We start from the raw sequence: 25,422 nt of genomic DNA on the forward strand, positions 1-25,422 counted from the left end.
TCTGCCTGCGAGCGAATCGCATTTTCGCGGGTGGGGTCCGCATCTGTGAGTAGACGTCGGTACAGACCCTGGATCTGCTCGATGTACTTCTCTACCTCATCGATACCCTGTTCGATATCTTTACACTGATTGAGGATCGCACGCTTGTCATTTGGTTCATCGTAGCCTCCTTGGACTGGAGGATCGTATGGAGACATTTCTGGTGCGCAAAAGCGGATTAGTATTTCTTGGTATTTGTAACCAGTATGGGGGAAAGGATAAGAGGAGTTATTAATAACAACGTACCATAACGACCGGCACCGGCTTCGACATCGTTATTATATCTATTGTCTTGTCGAGCGCTGTATGGGTCGTATTGGCCGTAGCCTTGGCCGCCGTAGTTATTATACTGTCAGATGCAACGCGACCCCGAACGGGCTTCCATATCAGCGGGGTGTACATTATAATAAGACTTATAGGTTCTCAATTCGATATGCAGGCAAGAAGAGAGGTTGGGAGAGGGAGCACGCCAACCGCAACGGACGGCAAGAGACACTCACACTCATGATGGCGGCAAAACCACGTTAAATGGTAGCTATTCGGACTGTATTCCAATTGTCGTCGAGATAAAGTAATTAGAAGAGAGATAGCCGCCCAAAAGAGTATATCTTTGTCGTTGGTGTGGGTGGTGGTGGTGAGAGAAAATTGAATTGGTTAAATTGGTTAAGGGGACGGGATGGAAAAGGGGATACGGGTGGATCGAGGTGGGTACGCGGCTGTAGAGATTGGTCCCGGAAACGATGTGAAAACGAGCACACGGGGATCAGAATGCAAGGTAGAAGATTGAAAACCAGAACAAGCGGGAGGAGAAGAATACACAGATCTAAGAGAGGGGAGGAAAAGCGTCCAAGAGAGATAGAGCAGTGCAGGTGAAGAGGTGAAGAGGTGAAGAATTGAGGTTTGAAGCTGAAATTGACACAGGGAGAAGGGGCTGAGTTGGGATTAGCCTCAATTGGGGCCTTAGTCATCCAAGGAACACGAGAGGTACCTGATTTTATATGGAGGTTTAGCGGGTCAAATAGGTACCCACTAAGTTCCTTTGACTAACGGGGGATTCATCCACTTCCGCTTCTCCATACAATGACAAAGATAACAACCCCCAGGTAGACTCGAACATACACTTTACAAATCGCCTCTCTACTTCAAACTAACTAACAATCAAGTCAAAGCCTCTTGCTTCACCTCACCCCCTTCGCCGTCCCCTTGCCGGCAAGAAATACCTGCAAGAAATACCAGCCCTGAAACAATCGGGCGGCAGACAATATCCTGCGTGATGCCGGCTGTATACCCCGCCGCTGCCACCGTAGACGATGCATATCCCCATGTCCCGATGCTCAGATCCATTCCAACCCGGCCAGTCCGCTGGTGGACAGAGTTCGTATGTTGCGGCTGAGATCCATGGACGTATCTGAGGGCTGGCTGCTACGACATACATGCAACTAGCAGTGCGCGAATACCCAGCCTAAACGCCAGCCGCACGACCATCGAACATGATGGCACACACTGTCTGTGGCATTGGCAAGCAAGCCAGGCCCAAGAAGTTAATAATGAGGCACGAACACCCATCCATCCAAAATTCTGCCGCCAGCCTAACTAACTAGTTAACGGCCGTTAACTTTCTAAGCCGCCGCATGATCCACCACATCAACCACTAATATCGCTTATAAAAATAGCTCAGTCGTAACACTTGCATTCTGACTCGCACTAGCATATGCACGCTGCCAATGACAGAGCACCAACGATTTTGTCCAGTGCCAGCTCCGAAATCATCGAGAACAGCAGAATCATGGAAGCTAAAGAGATCTTGAAAAAAAGTCAGCCCTATTAACGGATCTACCAACTTATTCTTTCGGAAGCTTAATATACAGAGCTTCAAAGAAAATCCAAACTACTGCCACACAATGAGATAGAGCCTCCACCAACAACAATCGCCTTAATCCCACCATCCTTTGGGATAGATCAACTAGCGGCGAGGAATCTACCAACAAAACAAGGGGGAAAAATGAAGAGGTCAAAAGAAAGGACACAATGAGGCAACAAAGCGACAGCAATAAATAAAATAAAGTATTGCACCCATTTGAAACTTCATGCAGTTCCCGAGCAGTAGTTTCTTTTTAACACACATTTGCATCCAGAACGATGAATTCAAATAGGCCTCGATAAAGGAAAACGCAACCGATGATGTCGGGAGTTTCCCGTGCGGCAACAGGAGCTGCATTTATTGGCCTGAAACCCGCCGGCGTTTATTGGGTTCCACAAGATATTGCTAGTTAGCTAACTCCTTTCCAATTCCCACATACACGGGTCGTCTGCATCCCCTCTTCTTGCCCCCGCAGAATGGTAGAAATGCCGGGAAATATCAAGGCGAAAGGAAGAGATACCGTGTTAATACAAGACAAAAATTCATAAAAAGTAAAAAATCTTTGAGACCTACTCGCTGAGCCTGTAGCTGACTATTTCCAATTCACCCGGTTTGCTTCGTCGTTGGATAAAACTCCATCGCGCTGTCAACTCGATATAGGTGGAAATATTGAATTCCATTATGCTATTATCGCACTTCATCTATATCAGTCACTTTAAATCCCTGAATACTTGATAAACCGAGGTCTCCCTATTTCTCATTTCTCAGGAAGGGCCATTTCCCAACCCTGCTTCTACTCAATATCCATCATATCCTTGAGCAATTCTGACGATAGACAGTAGCTTGCTACACCATGATTGAAACAGGCTGCTCAGGCGCAGATCGAAGCCCCCTGGGACTTCGCGGTTGCGAGGGTGGAATGTTGGGGAGATATTGCTGGGGAAGTTGGAGTCCGCCAGGGACGGGGGAGGGGATCAACTCCATACCTAAGTACCTAGGCGAATATTCACCCAAGACCATGAAGCATGAAGTTCTAATGGAGCTGGTATCATGTAGCCAGGAAGGCAGCTTGATCTATCTAAGCAGCGAGGGACATGAGGTAATTGGAGGGTGAGAAATAGTCGGAGTCCGAGTTACTGTGATAATAGCCGTGTGTAGCGCTTGCTGGCATCTTGATCCTTCAAGTAATGATTTCCTCTGCGTAGGCTGGAAGATGAAAGAGTAGAAAGAGTAGGGGAAAGCAGGTAGAGAAGCACATCATATTATTGTCAAATTATTCAAAAGCATAAGGCACTTGAAGTCATCAGCCGGTTTGTATCAATAGATCTTCTGTATTCAGTGTTATAAGACGTTCGTTTTTAATACAACAAATTCATTGCCTACACCTGATATCATGCGCGTGTCTTCCCTTTTGTTCTTCTAATAAAGAGACTTGCTACTAGTCGAGGAAACATTCTATTCATGACGAACTTCGCTGCTTAGAAGTCATATATCTATGTCAATGGTAATAAAACCCCCACAAATACACCCTCAATCGCCCCTCTTCCCCCACCTCCGCGTCTCATCTCCATTCTGCCAGTCACGCTCAACATACCCAAGGCGCTTCTTAACCTCAACAACGGTATGGGTGTCACCGGTATTTTTGCCGAGATTGTCTGAAAGTTTGACGGCGGGCCGGCCGCCGGCAGAGGAGATTTTTATGACAATATTTAACGGGACAGATTTCTTGTGGTCGGATAGCTGGGAGAAATCGTCTATTTGAATTGTTAATAAAGGTTAGAATAGGAAAAATGAGCAATGGGGTGGGGGGCCTATAATAAAATCATAGTGGTGCAGGGTAGGAAAAAGGCAACACATACTGGTAAGGAACGTCCCGACACCGAAGACAGGTTGAAAGCCTGCTTCATCAGCAACGACCTTGTAGTCCAAACACAGCTGCAGATTCAGCGAGTCGGAGAACACAAGTGTTTTCTTATCCTTGATGCCTTCCTTGTCGTAAAAGTCGCGTACCATCTTGACGAAGTAGACTGGATCACCCGAATCCTGGCGCACACCCGTGAAGGCCTGTGCGTATGTTTTGGTTGACGGGGTATGTTGTTCCTCCTTTTTCACGGCGGGAGAGGATTTTATAGGGGCCGCAATTGGCGGTTCCGTCTCGGACAAGTTGTCAGTTGTGGAATTTCCACCTGCGAACGAGGCCATAGTACCTTCTGCTCCTTGTGTTGCCGTTGTGTAGCCCGGTATTGGCTTGCGAAATGCATCTAGAAAAGCGGGTGTGCCAAAGGTATCCGTCAAGGCTATGCCAAGTACCTTCACGTCTTTTGTGTTAGCCTCAGATTTTCTCATGTATGCTCAAAACTTCAAGCGGGAAGTAACACTGACCCCTTCCCCGAAACAGCCCAGCCAATAACGCAAAGCCAGTTCGTTGGCATTTTCATAATTATCAGTAATAGCCGCAATTCCCATGTACCACTCATGAGCAACAGTGCCCACAGCAGCGACACCATGCTTCATAGCGAAATGCACATTGCTGGTGCCAGACAAGACACCCTTCCAGCCCTTTTCCTTGCCATCAGCTGCAGCGCGACAGAGGCCCCTCATGACCAGACTCTGCGTATGGTAACTCCTTCTCCGGCGCGTGCCAAACTCTGAAAAGATACATCTGTGCTCTAAAAGGGTGGCGGCCTTCCTATATGCCTTCTCTTCTTGTTGGTGGTAATCCCAGTCACGATCACACCATTTAAAATAAGCCTCACTGGCGATCGCAAGGAGAGGTATCTCGTAGAGAATTGTCTCGACCCACAGGCCATGTATTGCTATGTTGATATCTCCGATATCTGAGTCGGCACCAGTATCATTTATAGGGATGAAGGAGATGTCGAGTTGTTCTGTGGGCTTGAAGTGGAAGGATGACAGGTAGCGCAGGTAAGCAGGATTAAGGTATGGGCATTGTAACTTGAGGTATTCGTGTTCCTCAGGTGTGAGTGAGATATTTGCAAGTTCTGCAGAGCGTCAGAATGAAAAATAAAACTAAAAACATACAATTTATGATAATAAAACTGCATGATGTAGACCCATTAGCCTGATGAAGGCATGAGTCACTCGGGTTGGCTGATCCGGACGTTCGGTCATGAGGAGCACGATCAAGGAGAAAATAAAAAGGAAAAGGTAAAGAAAAACATACTTTCAATCTCATTCTTCAGCCATGTGTAAGCGGCCCTAGTAAATTTCATATCCTTTGTCCGATTGGTGAAGGCGTACGTGACTTCTGCACGTCATACATACAGCCCAGCGGCCTGGGGAGGGACCCCACGCGCAACGGGTAATTGGTTAGCAACGGAGTCGTCCAATTAACAACATCAGAGAAAATAGATTGCAAAGGAGAAATTAAAGACCCACTCACCAGCATCGGGGAAGTATTTCAGCACCGCGCATTGCATAGTAAGTTTGTATAGGTCAGTATCCAGCAGGGAAAACACTCCCTCCGGCACAGAGGGAGCGGCAGAAGTGTCATCCATGGCTTAGTGCCCGAGGTGCCAAGGAAGTCAATCGACGCAATGGACAGGTAAGCGGAAGATATGGCTATGTAGAGTAAAAGGTATAAGACAGCATCCGCGGTGGTCGAAGATTGTCGCGAAGGAGGGGTGTTTATACTCCTGTCGTTGATGGCGCCACGATGGGGCGGGTTGAGTGTTTGCTGCGTTTGCATCATTGCATCACTGCTCGAATTTGCAAACTCACTCTTGTAAAACCAATAACCATAACCGGGGGGGTTGAAAATAAAACACCCACACCCAGCATATGTCATTGAGACTGCCCAGGGCTCACAAAGCTACAAGCTACATGGGATAAAACTAAGGAAAAAGCGGGATAGAGGATAGATAGTATGAATATCATTCACACGTGGGATCGTTACGGTGAGGTACAACACAGATACCACCATGCAATGCCACCACTAATTATGAAAAGAAAATGTGTGTGTGGGTGTGTGAGAAAGCTGTACATTCCATTCCCAATGCACTATATGCCCAAAAGGATATGATTATTACTTAGGGAATAAAATCCAAAGTAAGCACGCGAGCAAGCAATATGCTTCAAACGACAAAAGAGGCATAATAAGAGAAAACGCCAGGGTATGGATGCATTGAGCTGACACGAGATAGGGAAAAAAAATACACGATTAAATGAAAAACCAGGAAGACGGAAGTCATCGTCATCCACGACATGACAACATTTCGATCAGTGATTAGCAAGACATTATTACAATAATAATACAGGCGCAAAATAGGGGGAAAAAAAAGACATTACAGAGTGGTGTGAATTAAAAGGCTGGTAAGACAGAAATATGAAAAGAGCAAAAAGAAAAAGAAAAAAGAGAGAGAAAAGAAAAAAAGAACAGAGACTAAAGAAGGCCAAGGGAAGGGGTAGAGATAGGTGAGAACTGGGGTATAGTAGGGTTGGTTAGGGTGGTGCGTGACGGGGTGAATGAGGTAAGAAGAAGGGGAAATGAGCTTCATGCCGAACTGGCAAGCCGGAAAACACCTCGAGAGCAGAGCAAGGGGAAAGAGAAGATGAAAAAGATAGAATCGTCAAGATTCAAAGTGGAGAAGCGTCGGCGGGAAAGCGTGGGTGAGAGAAAGGTCAAAAAATGTACTGTCAAAATACCCCCCATCAAGCCATGCCTTAGTAGGGCAGCTGCCCATGCACAACTGGTGATTTGTCAATGATTGATGTCGCACAGGCTGAGGGGAACTCGACGTGTGGGAGAGTGCCAGTGCAGGGACCCTCTGAGTTGTCTGAAGATTATCCTGAAGCAAACGCATAACTGGCAAAAGGGGCTGCAGACAGGGTTCGTCACAAAGGCGGCAAGACAGGCGGGAATGGAATGGGGTGGGAGGAGGCGAAGGTCCACGGAGATTGGGGCAGCATGCAGATTTCGTCGATTGGTCGAAGCAAGCAAGTTATGCGAGTAAGCATGCATATAAACTGCCGAAGGATTGGCGGAGCGACGCATGCTGGCGATGTGGAGCCTCCGATTGATATGACGCTCTCCATCTCTCCGCATCCCTCCGTCAATAGGAGACTGCAAAAAGCTAAAGCTTGCATTATCATAATTACCGCCAACTGGCCGGCGGAGTTAAAGCCCCTCTTTTACGGTTGCCCCGCCGCCCCAAGTGACGACACATAGAGTTCGCTTGAGGAATCCATGTCGCGCGCGAGGTCTCGACTACCAAAGAACCGATGAGATTCCAGGATATGCAGTGTGAAGATCGGGAATGCATATAAAGCATTGCAGTCAGCATGGATATTGTGGCAGGGGACGCTATGCATGTTGGTAATAGTGTCTGCGGGGAGAGGGGCAATGGGCGGGTTGTCCGGGTATGGCGTCGTTATGAATAAGCGACCTGGCTCAAGGGCTTGCTCAAAGAATCGTCGTTAAAAGGATTGGCAAACAAAGGATTCCAGGTGTCAGATGACTTGAGGAAGCCGAAGCTACGACTGCTAGCAGGCCTTGGGTGGCCAGGGGCTTGACGGGTTCAGGGGTACCCGGAACAACGTCGTGCAGAATGCCCAGACAGAGTCGCAGGTAGAGCCGGATATTGCTCCCAAAAAAAGATTTGCGGCTTGCCAGTCCACGTGGATTTAACTACCCCGGAGCAACGAAGATCAAAGCGCACTAGAGGGAAAAACTCGAGACCATTGAGAAAAGAGCAATGTGTCATAACTCGTATTTAGCTGAACCTTGAGGCGGTGAGTGAAATCGTATTTCATGGCGACAGGGTTAATTGGCGTTTTTTCCCATTCCATAATATTTTCCTCTCTCTCTCTTTGGGATTAGGCGAAATCCGCTGACAGGGAAGAGCGCAAGGTTTTGCTGACTGATTTAGGCATCGGGTCTCGGGTAAGCAGCAGTAGTGGTTAGCAGTAGTGGTTAGCAGTATCGCATTAGAGCAGTCGTAAGGGATCCGGCGAGCTCGAATGTTATGTATGACGTGACGTGGGGCGGTTAAAGGAATGCCGAGAAAATGGCGAAGAAGAAAAAAAAATTTGAAAAATTGAAAAATTGAAAAATTAAAAATTGAAAAGACGACAAAAAAGTAAGCATGCAAGCAGAGAAAGGGATTTCTTGGCCCGACGCAGGAGGGCGTTGGAGAAAGCCAACGAATTGAAATAGAGGTGTTCTCAGGATCCATATCGATGATACAAGACACAACTGACAGCCAGCTGCCTATTATGGCCTGTTGTTATACATGAGGGTTCGGAGGGCGGTCAAGAGGCCCAGGGGTGGGAGAAGAAGAGGAAGGTCAAGAGTTCGAAGACGATTAGAAAGACTTTGAGGAGAATCAATAATCAACCACGCAAACACCACCCCATAGTGACGCTCTTATTTAGGTACCGGTGGAAGAGGGCCCTTGGGAGGAGGGCCGGGGCAAGGAGGATATTGGCTCGCGGAGGGAGTATAGGAAGAAGGCATTGTGAGAGTCGGAGGCTGTTGTTCCTGAGAAAAAGTTGGGCAAAGTTCGAGGAGACCGGATATATATGGTTTGTGTGTTTGTGTGCACTATCTGGAAGAAGACTTGACGTGGAGATATCAAGCTTGGAATTGTAGAGGAGCAGGGAGTAGGGTTAACTATTTATATATCGAATTAGTTAATGAGAGTGGGAGGAATTGTGGAATTCTTTGGAGGAGAATATAATAACGGGTTGAATGTATTTGATAGAGGAGGCTTAAAGTCGAGGGGAGGGAGAACAGGAAGAAACGAGATATTTAAATATGTTGAGAAAAAGGGAAAATTAATCAAGACATAATTAATGCAAATGTCAGACAAGAACGAGGTACCCGGTATTTTATATTGCTTTTTCTTTTTCTTTTCTTCCCAGTTTTCTTCAAAATTTCCTCCGCTTTCATTTGACCTTATCCGCATAATAATAATAACACACCCCCCGGGGACTAAAATAAGGCAAACTGATGCCTATTCTTCTTCTTGCCTGCGCCGGAGATAACCATTATTTATTATTTTTATTATTATGATCTGTGTGTGCGCGATGTCCTGTACTTTTGTTGCTTATTTTCTGCATCTCAAGGATAAATTACAGCTTCTGTGTGCGTAATGGTGTTTTTTTTTTGTTTCTTTTTGTCTCCTCGCGTTCTTCAAATAATAAGTAGTTAACTAACTACGGATGGGGATCCACCTGTCCTGCTTCTTCTTTTTTCCTTTTTTGCCCTTTGTTCTCGGTTATGGCGCATTATTCCCACTCACTCAGGTATTATCTTTTTGTTTGGGAATTGGAGATGATGGAAATATAATCATATCAACTGCTAACACACGATTATGAATTATTATAATTTTGAAGCTGAGCTGTATGCGAGAAACCTGCATTCCCTGCCAGTGTAACCCCAAGAGCCCTGTGCAGTACATTCATAGATCAATTCAGTTCTTACATAGATGCAGCGATACACACATTTTCGCCACACGTAATAAACCTGCATATTGAATGATGAAAGCCAAACGATGGTTCAGTTAATCATCGTATGTATCCCCGAGTCTGTCGTCGGCTATTATATCCATCCAGCTTCTTAAATTAGCTCGTTGAATGTTCAACTGTTTCAGCAGGATTATTTCTCTTCTTTCCCCACAGCCACCATACGAGTGTGAAAAGTGAATCGTTCATTTTCTGACAATCGCGGTCATCTCTAACATTTCAGCAAGTGTGGAAGAAATTCCATGCATCAAGATAATCATAATATATTGGTGCTTTCGTGTAAAATAATCCAGACATCCCTCCCGTGCATGGAATTTGATGTTTGCAGGGCACACATTCCCGATGTCATCAGTAGCTTTACAGCAGCTACTATGTAGTTATGTAATAAGAAATTTCTCTTTTTTGCCTCCCCCCTGTTCGCAGTCTGCGCTAGCTGCCAACTATCTACGCTGTATGCGTATGCAGGGAGCGTAGTGGGTGGTTGTGGTGTGGCCGATTTGATCCCAAGCGCAAAATGCGCAGCATTAAGGCCTGCATGACCCAGAGTACCGGGATCTCGGATCAAGAGCTCTAGGGGATAGACGTCAATGATGTTGCAATTTTGCCCATTTTTGGGAATGGAATGGTGGAGTGTGCCACTCCTGTTTGTGTGTGAGTGTGAGTGCGGTGACACAATATGACAGGGCTCAATATTCCCCTTTACCCCTTAGTCGTCCCCCCAAACAAGGAAATATACTACATGCTATACGGAGTACAAAATTGATGATCTTCGATTTTTTTTTTTTTATTTTTTTTATTTTTCCGGCAAATTTTCATATTATTATTCTGCGTTTTTCTTCCCACTCACTTCCACTCGAAGCTAGCAAAGCCAGCCCGTCGAACTTTTGGACAACAGTTCAGAAGCAAAAAGGAAGCAAATTAAATGAAGCTCCACTGTGGCGGTGACTTCTTCTGGATTCTCCAGCCCACCAAAATCATGATCGCCCTCCCTGTGTCCTGGTTGAGGTTCGCTCTGACATCTGGCATCTGGAGAACACCACTGGAGACTCGGTTGCTGGTTCGGCCGTCCGTCGCACAGGTGGGAGCCCCAAACCCGCCCCATTTGCTCCACAAGCCATGCGCCTTGCCACAACTTGCCAGAGCCTGAAACCTAGCGTATGGTGTCCACTGGCCCACTGGGAGCGCCGAAACTCAATTCGCGGCTGGCTTGTGTGCCAGACTGCCAGTTAGGGGCCGAGGGGCGAGAGATGACTGGCTTTTTCTCCCTGGCTTTAACGAAACAATCGCGCTCGTTCTGCCACGAACCCCGGCTGAAATTTTCCGGATGAGCCGCACTCGAGCGGTGAACGACTCAACGAGACATGTACATACATGTAACTCATCAGTCTGCACGAAAAATGCCGGGACAAAGAACCCCTGCGTCTGGATTATCACTTTCGAAAGGAAGGCTGAAAAGAAAAAGAAGCCTAAATTAATCTCAATGATCCTGTGATCAAGAATGCTCCACTTGAACCTCCCCCAACCCAGTTCTCTGTTTTCTCGCCCTCAAGATGATGAGATCAAAGCTTTCATGCGCTCAGCGGAGATCTCTTCTTTTCTCTTCTCCCCCAGTATTTATTTTTTGTCTCGAATATTCGTTACGGCTAGTTTTGTGGGATTACCCAGTTCAGCCAACCGACGCTCAGACAGTTCACATCATACCTAGTTATAGCGTAACTTATCCACTTGTCGGTAGTTAGAGTTCTTGGAAAAGGAGAAACCCTTCCTTCTATCAATTTTTTTTTTTTTTTTTTTTTTTTTTTTTTTTTTTTTAGCAATAACTAGTTAACTCTTCGATGTTTTCCTTGCATTTCATCTTGGACATTCCGGCTGGCACACCAATTGGAACAATCCTTTCACACTACGGATATTTCTGTCCCCCCAAGTCCTTGGATACATAATGTAAACGCACTTAATGGATGATGATGATCAATTGCGACCTTCTCCGGAAGAATAGAATAATGAAGAGCAAATGGAGGTTGTTATTGTATCACTGCATCTTCAGCGCCTTGCACGGAAAAATTCCACCACAACACATGCCTGCCCTCTTGTCCGAGGATTGGAGACACAACCCAGAAAATCGGACTAAATCTTCTTCCTCTTCTGGGAATATTAGTGGCTGCTTTTTGGCGATTGATGTTTGCATTATTATTACCAGAAATAAAGCATCTGAGGCTGCGATAAACGGATGATGGGCATGACCAACTGCTGAGCGGCGTTAGTGCTAGATTATTCCGGGAGGGACGTAGATCCCTTGACGCCGACAACGGGACAACGGAGAATCTGAAGAAAAAGAAAAAGAAAAAGAAGCCATCACCAGTAGGAACCAAGCAAGGCCCACTGAATCAGGGGATTATACGTGATTAGCGCGGGCAGTGAGTGCTGGGCAAGATGAGCTTCAGGGCTTGTTCAGTTCTGGTAGCTTGCTTGCTTGCGCCGGGGTTGTTTTGCGTCACACACATTTAATTTTGTGAAGTAAATAAGTTACTCCGTAGTTAATATCTGATATTATCTTAGTTGATGTTGTCTGTTTGCTAGGCCCTGTCAAACACTACAGATGAACTCCGCTGTAACTGTGCGTCTTATGATGGGCTATTTACTGTACAACCCCCTAGGTTTCCCGATAGGTGAAGGGCTTTATTATTATTATTTACTGTGTGGATGCATCATTAATTGCAGGGCGCGTAAGGAATAGTTACTGTATGGAGGGTGAGGTAACAAATTCAGCGAGAGAGCGAGAAAGCGAGAAATCGAGGATCAACAACATCAGCCTCACTGCATGGATCTGCTCTGCAACCCTCCCACAGTTGCCTGATTCCTTGAATTATTCCATCCATCCATACGGAGTACTGCGTACATCACTCCTATTTTCCTTGGCCTCCGCGATGGTTCGAGAAATGTTCCATGCGTTTAACTCAATCCGGTGGCCGGTCTTGCGCCAGTTTAAGAGATATTTTTGATGTCTACTCTACAAAAGTCGCCGATCGCCGACCAGCTCAGCTCAGCTCATATTTGGGATTGTTCTCTCTCACTATTAATATTATTGACAAGGATAACTCCATGGAACCACGAGATGTGGATATGATATGTCTCCTCGCATTCTGGAATACTTCTAGCGCCTGGGGTCAGCCAGCCATTTTCTTCTGTTTGGGATTTCTCTGGGCTCGAAATTAATGACAATATCACCCGGTTGCACAGGATGAAAAAGGAAAAGGAAAATAAAAAAAATAAAAAATAATACTCTTACATGCTGTCAATGTTGTGTAAAAAATATACCATGCAATTTATTGGATTAGATTAGTGCTTGGTTTCTTTTCTTTTTTTGTAACCATGTGTGAGACTGGACATTATTATTAAATATTATTATTAATTCGTAGGACACAGCAGTATGATCCCACCCAGCCTAAAACGAAACCTTCAAATACGAGAGGATTTGATGGAAGGCTGCTGCTGACCCTATCCAGGCCACGTTTTTTGCTCCAACCCCTGCAAAAGTTTAGCGTACGAACAGCAAAATACATGCCAATTATTAATAATAGGTTGCATGATGAGCGCAGCCTCTTCCTGCATCTCCGAAATGGCTGAGCGAAAAGAGATGGCAAGTGAGTGAAGTCATTTCCCTGTCTTATCTCCTAGAAGCGAGGTAGCTGGTACTGACTGTACGTACTCCGTGCATTAACTCAAGTTGCTCGATAGCGCGCAGCAGTTCAGGGCCTGATGATGCATCGGTACAGAGTACAAGGCTGAATTACATCCCTCTACTATACTCAATAGTGGGACGTCTACACTACGTAAGTGGCAATGTTCATAATTACAGAAATAAGTCAACATATGATCTTCCAAAGGAGGCGAGCTGTGAAGGAGGAGCCCGATGCTTCGGCGTACTCACTCACTCACACCCAGGATGGGGTCAATCCCTGTTCTTCAAGCCATGTTTCCTTTCTTTTCAAAAATGGATTCTACCAGCGTGTGTGAAAGTTGTAGTTAAGCGTCAAAGCTAAATTAGACCAGGCTTTCCCCAGGAATATCCATCCAGTCACATGGGGTAATAACATTACACAGTACCCAAAATAAAGTTGTGTGGTCAGTATTCATATACAAACCCCTCGCTCTTCTTTTTTTACCACCAATGGAGAAAGAAAAGACCAGCCCACGTAGTTACGCAAGACGCCACTAGATCGCTGTGGGAGGGCTCGGGCCGCGTCGGATCCCCCCTTTGCTTACTAAAATAGTTAAGATTAACTCAGACCACATCACATCTCCAAACCATTTTGTCGTGGCGTGTTTGCCCGCAGATTCGGATTTATTCGGCGGCTGGCTCCTGGTTTCGCCAGATCGTTGAATGCGATCAGAACTTCCAAAGGTTGGAATTCGGGGTCGTCTCTCCGCTTGATGCGATGCGGGTGCGAATCAAATTGAGGGGCTGAGTGCCTCGAAATTTCGTTCCGTTTTTCTCACGCGACGAAGGAGTTTAGATTATGATTAGGGGCGGTTCGGCCTCGATATCCCCATCTCTCAACCCATGCAGCTTCACGGACTCGTCGGTGGCAATCCAACTAACTCCTCTCCTCAATCCAGGCCATGAGAGTCGGTGGCGCAACTACGGGGTTCGTGGAAGTGACACCGTGCGTCGGGTGATTTGTCGCGAACATTCCCGGAAACAGGGGAATCCAAGGGGCCAGGGCTCATGCTCACGCCACGTGTGATGGGCCGAGCGCAGGATTTAAGCATAGCCTAGCATCAATGCAGCGAACTTGGGGTGGTGTGGGGGAATAAGAGGGCCATTGGATTCGTCCGCAGATACAGGCCTTGTCAATCGTGCCACTGACCAAGGAAAAGGGGGCGGGGAAAGACCCTGTTAGCGGCGCTGCGCAGGGCTTGCATCGAAAAAGACGACTTGCTCGGACCCATTATTTGCAAGAAAAAGAATGAACGTAAACCAGGGGGAAGAGTAACTAAAGCAAGACTAAGAGACGGCTGGAGTGGAGAAACACACTGTGCCGCCCGAGTGGTATTAGTTCAGAAGAGGAGGTAACTTGGGAAGAGGAGCAGGATAGTGGAGCATTTTTTTTTTTTTTTTTTTTTTTTTTTTTTTTTTTTTTTTTTTTTGACAATTCTTGGACCCCGCATGATTGGTCGGACTTTCTTGACCGACAGATATCTGCTGGATTGAGGATTGGAACGCTCAGACGCTCAGCGAACCTGCAACAGGGGCGTTTCTGGTCGCCTCAAGGCGCAAGAGTTTCTAGGTTTGTTGTATTGTTGCGAGGTTTTTGCCATCATTACGAGAGCTTTTCCTGCAAAACGGTACAGAGTAGACTACTCCGTACCATAGCTCATAAAAATATTGAAGCATGTAAGAGGCGCTGGTTTTGGTTATGAAGAAACAAGAAAACACCGCTCCGCGAGGTTCCATGTAGTTGCATGTCAAAGTAAAGCGTACGTAATTTGGTAGTTATCTAATTTCAGATTGCTCGCGATTCATCAAGGTCGAAATATGTTGATATGTTGCTTTGGCTCGTTTATTTTAGAGACGACTCGATGGTTGCCCGCTTCAGGAAATAACCACCAATTGTATCCTCTCGCGGAATAATGGCTGAATTGATAAAGTTGAGAAGGAAACTTCCCAATCATCTTTCAGGATTATTGCATGCCGTTTCAATAGTACCTCGTATCGTCCAGGTTTTATTGATTCGGAACGAAGGGGTATATTTACATCTCTCAATATGGAACTTTGAGTCGGGATGCTGGATATTTATATCACGTGGCCAGGAAGCCCTACCTCAGGAGAGGAACGAATCGGCCACCAGTGGACCTCTCAACCTCCTTTGGCTAGGGACAGACCTCTGTGTGCTAGGAAGAAGCGGAGTACGCTGCCATACAAAGATTTCCCCGACATTTCTGGAAGCATCCCCGAAAATGATTCGGACATGTTCATGTATCTCTTCGGAATTCCGAAAGAAAAGTTCGGTGCCAGGTTCGGCATATCGGATAAGGATATGTGTTGAAATGCGTTGCTTAACAGTATATATAGCATTCCTTAGAGCATCAAGTTGATATATTACACTGCAGTCTCTACATACCTGAACTGGAATGACAAGGAGGTGATACACTTGTTGAGCGGGATTGGTATAAACTTCCGGGACCGTACTACTACCTCCGTTTGTCGGCATCATTAACGATAATTCTTGATTTTTCATTCTTTTCTTTTAATCCCCGAATCATGGCCGATGCCTTCACTTCGGTGCCAGTCAAACCGACCTTGAGCAGTTATTGGTGGGCGGCAAGGAACCCACCAGCCGATCCCAAAACATCCTTTGCTGGTAAAACCGTCCTTATTACCGGGGCGAATGTGGGTCTTGGATTCGAAGCCGCGATAAAATTTGCAGCCTTAGGTGCATCAAACCTTATCCTCGGTGTCCGTTCGTTGCCAAAAGGGGAGCAGGCCAAGGCGAAGATCGAAGCCAGGACAGGTTGCAGCGCGGGCGTCATACAATTAATCGAGCTGGATATGTCCAGGTATCAATCTATTGAAAAATTCTTTCAGCAGGTTAATAGAAGATTTACCGTTGTACATGCCGCTGTCCTGAATGCCGGCGTTTTCCAACGATCCTACGAGCTGAGCACGGAGGGCTGGGAAATGTCGATCCAAGTCAACGCCATATCGACGGCTTACTTGGGGATCCTTCTCCTCCCTAAACTGCGTGAAACAGGTTTATCCACCGGTAGGGCGGCACATCTTGAGATCGTTGCTAGTTGCGCCCAAGGGGATGCAAATGTGAAGAACGTCCGCGATCCTTCAAGCATTCTTCAGAAGATAAACGACCCAAAACACTTCGGTATCGGCAGCCAATACAGCATCTCCAAATTACTTGCCATGTGGGTAACTACTCACATTGCAGCCGAAGTACCCGTCGAGCAAGTGATCGTGAGCGCATGTTGCCCCAGTATGTGTAAGTCAAATCTGACCGACAATTGGGGCTTCGTGTTACATGGTATAGACACCTTTTCTAGGTCTATATTGGGTAGGACAACAGAAGAAGGTAGTCGGACTCTTGTTAGTGGGACCTTACTTGGGCCTGAAGGGCATGGTGGGTTCTGGACTCATGATAGAATTGCCAAGTGAGTGGATCGCATATATGTGGATCGCATATATTTGTTGTTTCTCAAGAAAGCATGAAATTTCCTAACATTTAAGTAGGCCGGCTGCACTTGTTGTCTCGGATGAGGGAAAAAAGTTAGGAACCCAGTGCTGGAAGGAAATTCTTAACTTGCTGCGAAGGCAAAACCCTGAGGTCGATTTGATCCTCAAGGGCTGAGGGTGGCGGGCGTTGGGAACAAAAGTCTTTCTTTGGAAATAAGAAGGAAACTAGGATATTTATGCACAACAATGCGTTGGACAGGTTTGAAAATTCCATGTATGTTTTCAGAGTGTAATCACTTTATTATGACAAATGCAGTCATTTTATTTGTAGATTTGCATACAGAATGATAGCCAACAGGTAGCTTCCTGAGATTTATGAAAGGCGGTGTTTGACATGTTAAGAGGAGCGGGTTGTGACCTAGATTCCCAAGCTCCCCTTTCTAGATGTTAGTAGCAATAATTAGCACACCTTTCTGGATGAAGGTTATTATAAGTTTGATGTGTCATAAAGGGAGAAAAGGTCTATTTAGTTGCTTGTATGTTCTATCGCAGTTTCTTCTCGATGATAGAAAACAATTCGCGAACTGGTTTCATACCAGCCTCATTGTCTTCCAACAAGGCTACTCCATCTTGCTTCAACAGCGTTTCCAGTAAAGATTGAGCCAATTTATCTCCAAGTACTTCATCCAAAGCCTTTTGAATGGAGTTCAGCAAGTGTCTACTAGTTTCCAGTAAAATTTTGATATATAGGCAGCCATTGTCGCCAATCATGAATCCGTTAATCTGCAACGCACTGACGAGCGGAGGTAACTTGAGAATTTCCGCAAACGCACAGGAAGAATCAAAAAAATCGCTAAGGATTGAGAACAAAGTTTTGTAAGTTCTAAGAAGGGTGGTGTAACAAGACAGAATGGTAAGGGTGGTAGGGGCGTCTAGTTTCAGCGCAGGAGGGGTCAACAAACTGCTTGAGGAAGAGGAGGTTGCTAGCAGACTTGCAGGTGGTGCCTTTGACCTATGAAACCCCGCTCGTAGGACTTCCCATCTTCTTGCTATACGTTCCTCGGGGCTAATCTCTGGTTCTATAGCCGGATCCTTAAGCCCGTTCTCGTGAGCGGCTTTACTTTCTGGATATGCCTCTGGCGGCAACTCTAGCGAAAGTGCTGCGGTTCGTTTGCAAAGCCGAATGATTTCAAGAAATTGCTCAGATCCACGAAGCATGTTTCCAACACTGTCTTCCTCAATCACCGACTTTTCTAGCGTGGCATGGAGGTATTCAGGCATGACTTTGTCAGGTGAATCAAAGAGGTAAGTGCATGAATGCTTCAAAATTTCTGCTCGGTGGAAGTCTTTCATGAGGGTAGCGTTTAGATCGGATAGTTTTTGAATGCAGGCATCTTTAAGCCCTATCGGGGACAGATTCTCCCCATCACCAGATTCAGCGGTTGGTATGTTAGAGGGCGGTGTCCCGGAAATATCGCTTACTAGGGAGTTTGGATCTGAAATCACTGGAAAGAGATCCTCTTGGCCGCTGAGTGAGCGCAGGGGAATGTTATTTTTGGAATTGTTCTGTGTTTGGTCGATTATGATATCATGGGCAGGATGAAAAGCAAAAATGGTTGATTGGAGGGCACCCAAATCGTTAGTGCTGAAATCACTGCTGTATGTTGGTCCAGCTTCTTGAAGGCTAAGAGGCACAGCGGGCAGAAGCAGCGCAGTAGTGTCCATGGATTCTTCAAAAATTTCTTGTCCTTGCAAAAAGGTTGATTGATTTAGATTCGGCCAAAAGACAGATGTGGGCTGCGAGTCATGGATAGCATCCGAAACATCAGGAGCGGCATGTCTCCATATTTGTTGCACGGTAGTTGAGCTGTGGTTTGGAGGGTCATGTAGTCCGTCGCCATTACCTGTATATATAATTAGCCGACGGGAGGACAAGAAGTACTGCGCATATCTGGATGATTTTTACCTCCGTTTTGGGTAGAATTGACTGCATCCATTTCAGCTGGAAACATATCTGCAGAAGAACCAACACGAACAACCGAAGCTATGGAGCAGTCGGCTTTAGCTTTCCTACAGCGTAGACAGGGGCTGTTGGTCGTAGCCATTAGGTCGCGGTTACAGCGAAGTTTGTGGGCCCGACACCGATCACAAGCATAGCGGCGCGATCTGGTAGTAGTCATAGCTACGAATTTAATATATTAGGCGATCCTCTGATGGAAAAGAAAACGGTTACGGTTTAGGAGACTGGATTGTGTAGCAATTTCGTGAAGGAAGCTATTGTTGAGAGAGCTTCGGCTAATTGGGTTATTAGCCTTGAAACTTGGAGACTAACTATGCCAAGTGCAACTCACTAACTTATACAGGAGGAAATACAGGTGTTGCGATCACGCCAAGATAACAAGAACATAGGAAATACAAAGGAGTGACAACTAGATACATGCAATGATAACTTCCCAGCCCAGGAACATAGAGTGATTCAATTGTAGTGATTTGTACACCTCTGTATTTATTAGAAACCTGAGGTGCTTAGGTTCCGGATTTAACGTATCCCCCGCCGGTTTCAAACCCGCACGCCTTGGTTTCCCACGCTAAGGCGCTACCCGGCCCCTGCTCGTTAACCCATCTGACATTTACCGCAAAAGCGGTAGAGCTGTTACGAGGGGATAGTGACCCAATGCACTGCTACAGGCTGGGACGGCCCTTGTTTCATTTGTGCCACATACCACGGTAAGAGCGTGGGTATGGGGATCCCAGCTGTCGGGGTGTGAATAAGAAAGCGCGGCTGAAATTATGCGTTTTAGTTACTCGTACATGAATATATCAGGTGCATGAGACCCATGACCTAAACGTAAATGCGCGGTACCCGGGATACCATACAATTTCGTCTAATGGTGTGAGTAGCCATGGCTACTGACGCCATCCTGAGCTTTCGCACTGACGGAATGGATGACTGGTTGCTTGCGCATGTATTAAACCGGATAGTCGCAGAATTACTTAATCCAAGCCTGCCTCCTGTTCCTCTTTTTATGGGGAGTACAGCATCTTGGTCGTTCTGCCGGGTCATCCCTGAATGTGGATTGCTTTATGCCTCTATTATGCTGCTGGGCTCAAGACCGGATTCGCACAAGGCAGGGATGTGAATTGTCTGCAAATCCCGCAATTTTGAAGACGCTGCTGTCACACGAGGCCTCGACTATAAAGTTTAAACCCTGATTCACTAAATCAATCCTACATGGGCCCAGAGGCACACGGGGTGGGGGCGATTTTATGACGCAAGGGACGAATGCTTTTTGCCTTGCGATGATAGACACGTAGCCGACTAGGTAATCCGTAACCTGTTTATCCATCTCGGCTACCGCCTTCAAACGGGGTAACTCTCACGTTAGGCCGTGGTTCCAACGTTTGACGACCGAGCCGTAACCATACAAATCGTCGCTGGTAACAGAAGTTGCATTTGAACTCAGGCTTCTTCGAATTCCTGCGGGGCCTGCGTTGAGATCCATTCTTCCATTAATGCCTGACCAGCTGGTGCTGCATCAGGTTTTGATCTCGCTCTGTCGCCTTTCCTGGTGACGAGGAGGCATAATATCCTGCCCCATATTGTGAACCCTTTATAGGTGGTAGTAAGGTGTAGTTTCTTGTCGTCTTGCAGTTCCGGAGTAGGTTCGATATAGGTCTTTTTTCGCTTCGTGGCATGAGTGTCCTCGTCAACGCTACCGGCTTCTATATTGGCACTATTTTCTGTACGGTTCTCCCTTCGTCGACGACGGCTTGTCGATGACTGGATGTCGACGCCTTCCTCATTAGTTACGGGGGCCGTGGCTGTCGGTATATCTTGCAAGTTGATCGGGGACTCCTCGTCACTCTCAGGTATAATAGTCGGTATCGTCACGGGGTCATCGGCGATATGAATCGGAGAGTCATCCGTTCCAGGTAATTTACTTGAGTTACTCTGGATCTTGGATGGTCGATCGTTAAAGGACTTTAGTTTTGTAACAAGCGAGTGGCTGGTGCCGCTATCACGGAGGAAGATGGAAACCTCGAAATCATCTGCTCGGACCTGTTAACCACATGGTAGTTTCAAGAAGCGTCTTTTGCAAAGTAAACTAAGCCATACCCTCCTCCGAAAGGACGTCTTTGACGGGTTTCGACTTCTTCTTCGCGCGTGCTCGCTCAGTTTCCTCCCTTAGCTTTGGGAGGATCAGAGGCTGTATACTCTTGAATACACGGGGTAGAGCTGGGTCGCGGGCGTCAAGCAACCATCGTGAATGGGCAGGATTCTCAAGATATATCCTGCATTCCAGCACAGAGTATTTGCTGATGCGCAGGTACCGTCTGATTGGGGGCATCGTAGAAAAAGTTGACTGTAGGGTAACGGCTAAGAAGCATCAATCCAGGGTATCTCTGACGTCGCTATTTATAACATTTATAACATTGAGCTCGTTCTAAGTACTTTCTCGGGAGCTTCTCGTGGCTGAGTTGTCGTAGACACGTGACTCAATTGCTGTTTCCCCGAATCCGATCAACGCGCCAAAGATTTATGCCGAGTTCCAGCGACGGGCAATTCCTTTCCCAAACAATTAATCTGTGCAGTGGATGAATTTGAGTCTGTTGAAAATTACTGGCTTAGTTTTTTGACCGCCAACCTTTTGTGCTCGATCGATGGAACCGTGCGCGTTACTCCAAGGCTGTTGAGCTGTCGTGATAAATACGTCCGCCACAATAGGTAGAGGCACCCTAGCTAGTCGTCTTCAACTGTCCCATTCCGTCTCAACGACATACCTAACTAAGTATATGCATTCGTACTGATTGGATTGTTGGATAGCGCCAATCAGAACGAGCAAAACCAAACGAGAGCTTGCTGTATTGGAATAGGTGTATCATAACCTTCGCATAACAAACTCACCGCAACGCCATATATCAAGCAGGGTGTTAGTCCCGGTAAGACCGCGCAGGCAAGGATTGGAGGAAAGGAAAATAAAACAAGGGTATTTGGGGAAGGAAGAAGGAAATAAACTATGGTATTCGAACTACACATTTGGGGTCCGGCATTTGGGCTGCCTTCAATCGACCCACAATGTATTGCCATTGTTGCGTACTTTGCTTTAGCTGTGCCGGCGAAGGAAAGGGGTCCCGACGGAGAGCTGGAACAATGGGTGTTGGTGGCAGATAATGATCCTGGGATGGTCCCTACCAGTGAGTAATAGTATGGTCATTGCATTTGCTAAGCTTTTATGGCGGCTGTCCGTCTTCTTCGCCTTCTTTAGGCCAGTTGGTGCTTCTTCATATTTGGATTTGGCTATTTTCAAACTGCTGCTTATACCAGAATACGGGATGCTAATTATTTACGATGAATCTGCAGATGAATTACCAGCATTATGGACGGGAACGAGATGGATCAGTCGGTTCAGGAATATCGTAGCGTATCTGAGCCAATACTCCAACGGAGAATGGGACTTGGATCGGTGGATGGGTCAAAAAGAGAGGGCAGATTGCATAGCGTAAGTGCATGCTTCCACCCAATCTTACAAAAAAAAAACAAAAACAAAAAAAGATTGTATTACAGTATCTAAAAGTAATGAGGACAGATTTTCATCCTTTCTCGAATCCCAAGGCCAGCCCCTCATTGACCTGTCTCTTTACGTGTCGAGTGAGAATTACAATAATGTAACTTCGCTAGCATATGCAACACTTCTCCAATGGCCTAACCAATGGATAATGCCGCCACAAATTCGAACAACGGCAAAGAAACGGACGGAACATCTTGGGCTTACATCACTTGATCTAGATGTAATGGTAGAAGAGGAGCGACAACAGGCGCGGGATCCCAGCAACCTAGCAAACAAGATCCCGAAAGGTCTTGTGCGCAAGCCTCAGGCGACAGTGAGTGATATACTGAGCAAAACGTCAAAACGAAACCGGATACGACTCGAGGGTATAACCGGGGCATTTGTGGCACCCTTAGAAGAACTTCTAGGACGGAAAGGGTATCTGCTATCATCGGAAATTCCGTCGACCCTAGACTGTTTGGCATTGGGCTATCTCTCACTGGCCCTAGTTCCAAAGCTTCCGTACCCGTGGTTGCGGGATGCTGCCACAGGACAAGCTCCGCGATTAGCAGCCTACGCAGACCAGTTGCGGTCACGGTGTTTCGGAGCGGTACCTATAGAGGTTTCCATAGCTTTCACGGATAGCCCAGCGCTCGCCTCTAGTTTGCCGTGGCGATCTCCGGAGCAAGTTAGCTTTGCAGCAGTAGGAAGGCGAGCCCTGGAAGGCATTGCGGATTCGATTCCGATTGTGCGGCAGATTAGAACCAACGCCAGATTGCAACGGGCGGGAGCGGAGGCGGAGGGGGATAGTGAGGAGAAGGAGTTAGTGACGAAAGTGGCCACGATACAGCGGAGAGAGCTATATACATCGATAGCGACAGTGTTGGCTGGCCTAGGCGTGTTTGTGGGATATGTGCTATATTCGGGGTTAGTGGCCGAAATGGCCGATGGAGAAGAGGGAGAAGAGGAGGACGAAGAGGAGGAGGATTTGGACGAAGACAAGAAGGATGCAGAAAGCAAGCAGTGGGGTTCAGCTCAGGAGAAATCTGCGGATGAAGCCCAAAAGTCCGCATCGCGACTTGGAGAGGCGGGCGCTATATTGGGGATCTGAACTGGATGTTGGGCCCATTTCTCCAATTTCTCCCATATATTTCAATCCTATCGATGGAATATGGGGCATATTATGTATCATCAACATCTCACTTCATTTGGCTTTTACTTTCCTTTGCTCTTTTCACTCATTTTTCTCTTCTTTTGTTCTTTTTTCCCTATAAATTGATCCAATGTTCCGTCGTCAGCCGTGTCCGACCAGTTAGAGCTGACTTGGCCAAAAAGGGGGCAGCACGAGCGGTGGGGTGACTCAGCACACTCTGGCCAATCAGCGGCCACAGACGCAGATGAGTCAGCAGTCAGCGCCGTGCCTGCAAGGTCCTCACAGCATCTCCCAAGGTCCCCGATACGTACCCGTACCACCACAGAGATCGAATTTTGAATTTTGCACGCCGGACGCTGCCGCCGCCGCCTGCAGTGAGAGCGCTGCATTGCTGCGGGTACAGGTACATGTAACCTGTAACCTGGCACAGATCACAATTAGGTTAGGGCATTTCATACAATTGTCTATCTGAGACCCTTCTTTATGTGCGCGCACTCTGTCTGTGTCTCTGTCTGCCCTTCTTCTTCCGCTGCTCGTCTCGTCTCGTCCGTTGATGCTTTGGAATCCTCCTCCTAGATACGGAGTATATTCGATCCTTATCCTCGCCTCTGATCACTCTCGCCGTGCACCCACCTTGTCCTCCTCCTGGCCTGCAATTCGCCATGCTGGATCCCGCCCATCTCACAGTTCTCCTACCCCGCGCTGAAGAAGGGAGTGCTGCCGATGCCTGTGCTACGGGAAACGAGTATGATGGCCGTATGGGCCTGCGTGTATCCGCCGTGTTTGTGATCTTGGTCGGCTCTTCTCTCGGCGCTTTATTCCCTGTTTGGGCTCGTCCCGGCGCCGTGAGGGATGGGAAACGGCGTATGAACGTTCCTCCATGGGCTTTTTTCGTGGCAAAGTACTTCGGCTCGGGTGTTATTGTGGCTACCGCATTCATCCACCTCCTTGCGCCTGCCCACGAAGCGTTGAGCAACCCCTGCCTAACCGGGCCAATTACAGAATATCCCTGGGTGGAAGGGATCATGCTCATGACGATTGTCCTCCTTTTCTTCATCGAACTTATGGTCATCCGATTCGCTCGCTTTGGAGATGCAGATATTGCCAGGGAGATTGAAGATGGTTCCTACAAGCACGACCAACCCCACAGCCACAGCCACAACCACAGCCATGGTAACGACAACGTCCTCTGCACCACCCTTGTTCACTCACATACCCATGACCACCAGTGTGAAATTTCGTCCATACATTCCGAACACAGAACCCATGTCCCTAGCGAGGATCATTCGGGCCACAGTCGCGATCTCACGTCAGACATATCCTCCAACAATCATTGTCACACTCCCGCTGCTGATGAAAAACCATCGCCCCACAACCACGTTCACGGCCATGATCACCACCATCACCATCACCACCATGGCCATACCCTCTCCTCCCTCGTAGAAGACTACAGCGCGCAGCTAACTTCCATCTTCATCCTCGAATTCGGCATAATCTTCCACTCAATCTTCATCGGCCTCACCCTCGCCGTCGCAGGCGAAGAATTCATAACCCTTTACGTGGTGCTGGTCTTCCACCAGACATTCGAAGGCCTAGGTCTAGGCTCCCGCCTGGCGACCGTCCCCTGGCCGCGCTCCAAGCGGCTAACACCATACATGCTTGCAATTGTCTTCGGCCTATCTACTCCAATCTCAATTGCCATTGGCCTTGGTGTTCGCGAGTCGTACCCACCCGAGGGCCGGACGACGCTGATCGTAAATGGCGTCTTCGATTCGATATCTGCGGGCATTCTGATATACACTGCCCTGGTGGAATTGATGGCACATGAGTTTATGTTCAGCCCGTCGATGCGGCGGGCTCCCATTCGGAAGGTTCTGGCTGCGTTTGGACTGCTCTGCCTGGGCGCGGCGCTGATGGCCTTGTTGGGGAAATGGGCTTAATTACCTCTTTATTTTTTAATATCTCTTCATGATCATTTACTCCTAACGACCTATTTATCTATCCTATTTTATCTTTCTTTTCTTTTCTTTTCTCTTTTTCTTTCTTTCTTTCTTTCTCTGTTTCTTTTTCTCCTCCTTTGTTTTCTTTTTTTGTTTTCTTTCCTTCTGTCTTGTTTGCTATCTTGTCTATCGATCTTTTTAGTACATTGCTC

At 47.0% G+C, this 25,422-nt stretch overlaps 7 protein-coding genes across 8 annotated transcripts; 4 read left to right on the plus strand and 3 right to left on the minus strand.

Moving 5' to 3' along the window:
• Positions 1 to 2,289: 2,289 nt before the first annotated feature.
• BDBG_08786 (nicotinate phosphoribosyltransferase) lies at positions 2,290 to 10,934 on the minus strand. The gene is made up of 5 exons (XM_002620803.2): positions 5,304 to 10,934; positions 5,085 to 5,168; positions 4,283 to 4,902; positions 3,760 to 4,210; positions 2,290 to 3,654 (listed from the first exon to the last, which is right to left on the minus strand). The coding sequence occupies exons 1-5, from the start codon at positions 5,416 to 5,418 to the stop codon at positions 3,431 to 3,433; spliced, it is 1,494 nt and encodes a 497-aa protein (XP_002620849.1). The 5' UTR covers positions 5,419 to 10,934; the 3' UTR covers positions 2,290 to 3,430.
• BDBG_17860 lies at positions 5,665 to 9,724 on the plus strand. 2 transcript variants are annotated; one of them, XM_031725489.1, is made up of 2 exons: positions 5,665 to 7,651; positions 7,789 to 9,724. In XM_031725489.1, the coding sequence occupies exon 1, from the start codon at positions 6,786 to 6,788 to the stop codon at positions 7,086 to 7,088; it is 303 nt and encodes a 100-aa protein (XP_031581008.1). In that variant the 5' UTR covers positions 5,665 to 6,785; the 3' UTR covers positions 7,089 to 7,651; positions 7,789 to 9,724. The 2 variants fall into 2 exon arrangements, with proteins under 2 accessions (XP_031581008.1, XP_031581007.1); XM_031725488.1 differs by having other exon boundaries at positions 5,665 to 9,724.
• Positions 10,935 to 12,776: 1,842 nt separating the features above from the next.
• BDBG_08790 (uncharacterized protein) lies at positions 12,777 to 18,857 on the minus strand. Its single transcript, XM_002620807.2, has 2 exons — positions 18,535 to 18,857; positions 12,777 to 18,472 (listed from the first exon to the last, which is right to left on the minus strand). Exons 1-2 carry the CDS (start codon positions 18,746 to 18,748, stop codon positions 17,112 to 17,114), a joined length of 1,575 nt encoding a protein of 524 aa, XP_002620853.1. The 5' UTR covers positions 18,749 to 18,857; the 3' UTR covers positions 12,777 to 17,111.
• On the plus strand, positions 14,530 to 17,232 carry BDBG_08789 (short-chain dehydrogenase/reductase). Its single transcript, XM_002620806.2, has 2 exons — positions 14,530 to 16,546; positions 16,626 to 17,232. Exons 1-2 carry the CDS (start codon positions 15,648 to 15,650, stop codon positions 16,741 to 16,743), a joined length of 1,017 nt encoding a protein of 338 aa, XP_002620852.1. The 5' UTR covers positions 14,530 to 15,647; the 3' UTR covers positions 16,744 to 17,232.
• Positions 18,858 to 20,028: 1,171 nt separating the features above from the next.
• BDBG_08791 (uncharacterized protein) lies at positions 20,029 to 20,917 on the minus strand (the record flags this gene model as incomplete). The annotated part of the gene is made up of 2 exons (XM_002620808.1): positions 20,029 to 20,618; positions 20,686 to 20,917. 2 exons carry the CDS (start codon positions 20,915 to 20,917, stop codon positions 20,029 to 20,031), a joined length of 822 nt encoding a protein of 273 aa, XP_002620854.1.
• A 669-nt stretch (positions 20,918 to 21,586) lies between these two features.
• BDBG_08792 (mitochondrial import receptor subunit) lies at positions 21,587 to 23,228 on the plus strand (the record flags this gene model as incomplete). The annotated part of the gene is made up of 3 exons (XM_002620809.1): positions 21,587 to 21,764; positions 21,931 to 22,069; positions 22,157 to 23,228. 3 exons carry the CDS (start codon positions 21,587 to 21,589, stop codon positions 23,226 to 23,228), a joined length of 1,389 nt encoding a protein of 462 aa, XP_002620855.1.
• Positions 23,229 to 23,932: 704 nt separating this feature from the next.
• On the plus strand, positions 23,933 to 25,210 carry BDBG_08793 (membrane zinc transporter; the record flags this gene model as incomplete). Its single annotated transcript, XM_002620810.2, has 1 exon — positions 23,933 to 25,210. The coding sequence occupies one exon, from the start codon at positions 23,933 to 23,935 to the stop codon at positions 25,208 to 25,210; it is 1,278 nt and encodes a 425-aa protein (XP_002620856.1).
• Positions 25,211 to 25,422: the final 212 nt, after the last annotated feature.

This window comes from Blastomyces gilchristii (genome assembly GCF_000003855.2).
Source record: "Blastomyces gilchristii SLH14081 genomic scaffold supercont1.28, whole genome shotgun sequence".
Lineage (NCBI taxonomy): Eukaryota > Fungi > Ascomycota > Eurotiomycetes > Onygenales > Ajellomycetaceae > Blastomyces > Blastomyces gilchristii.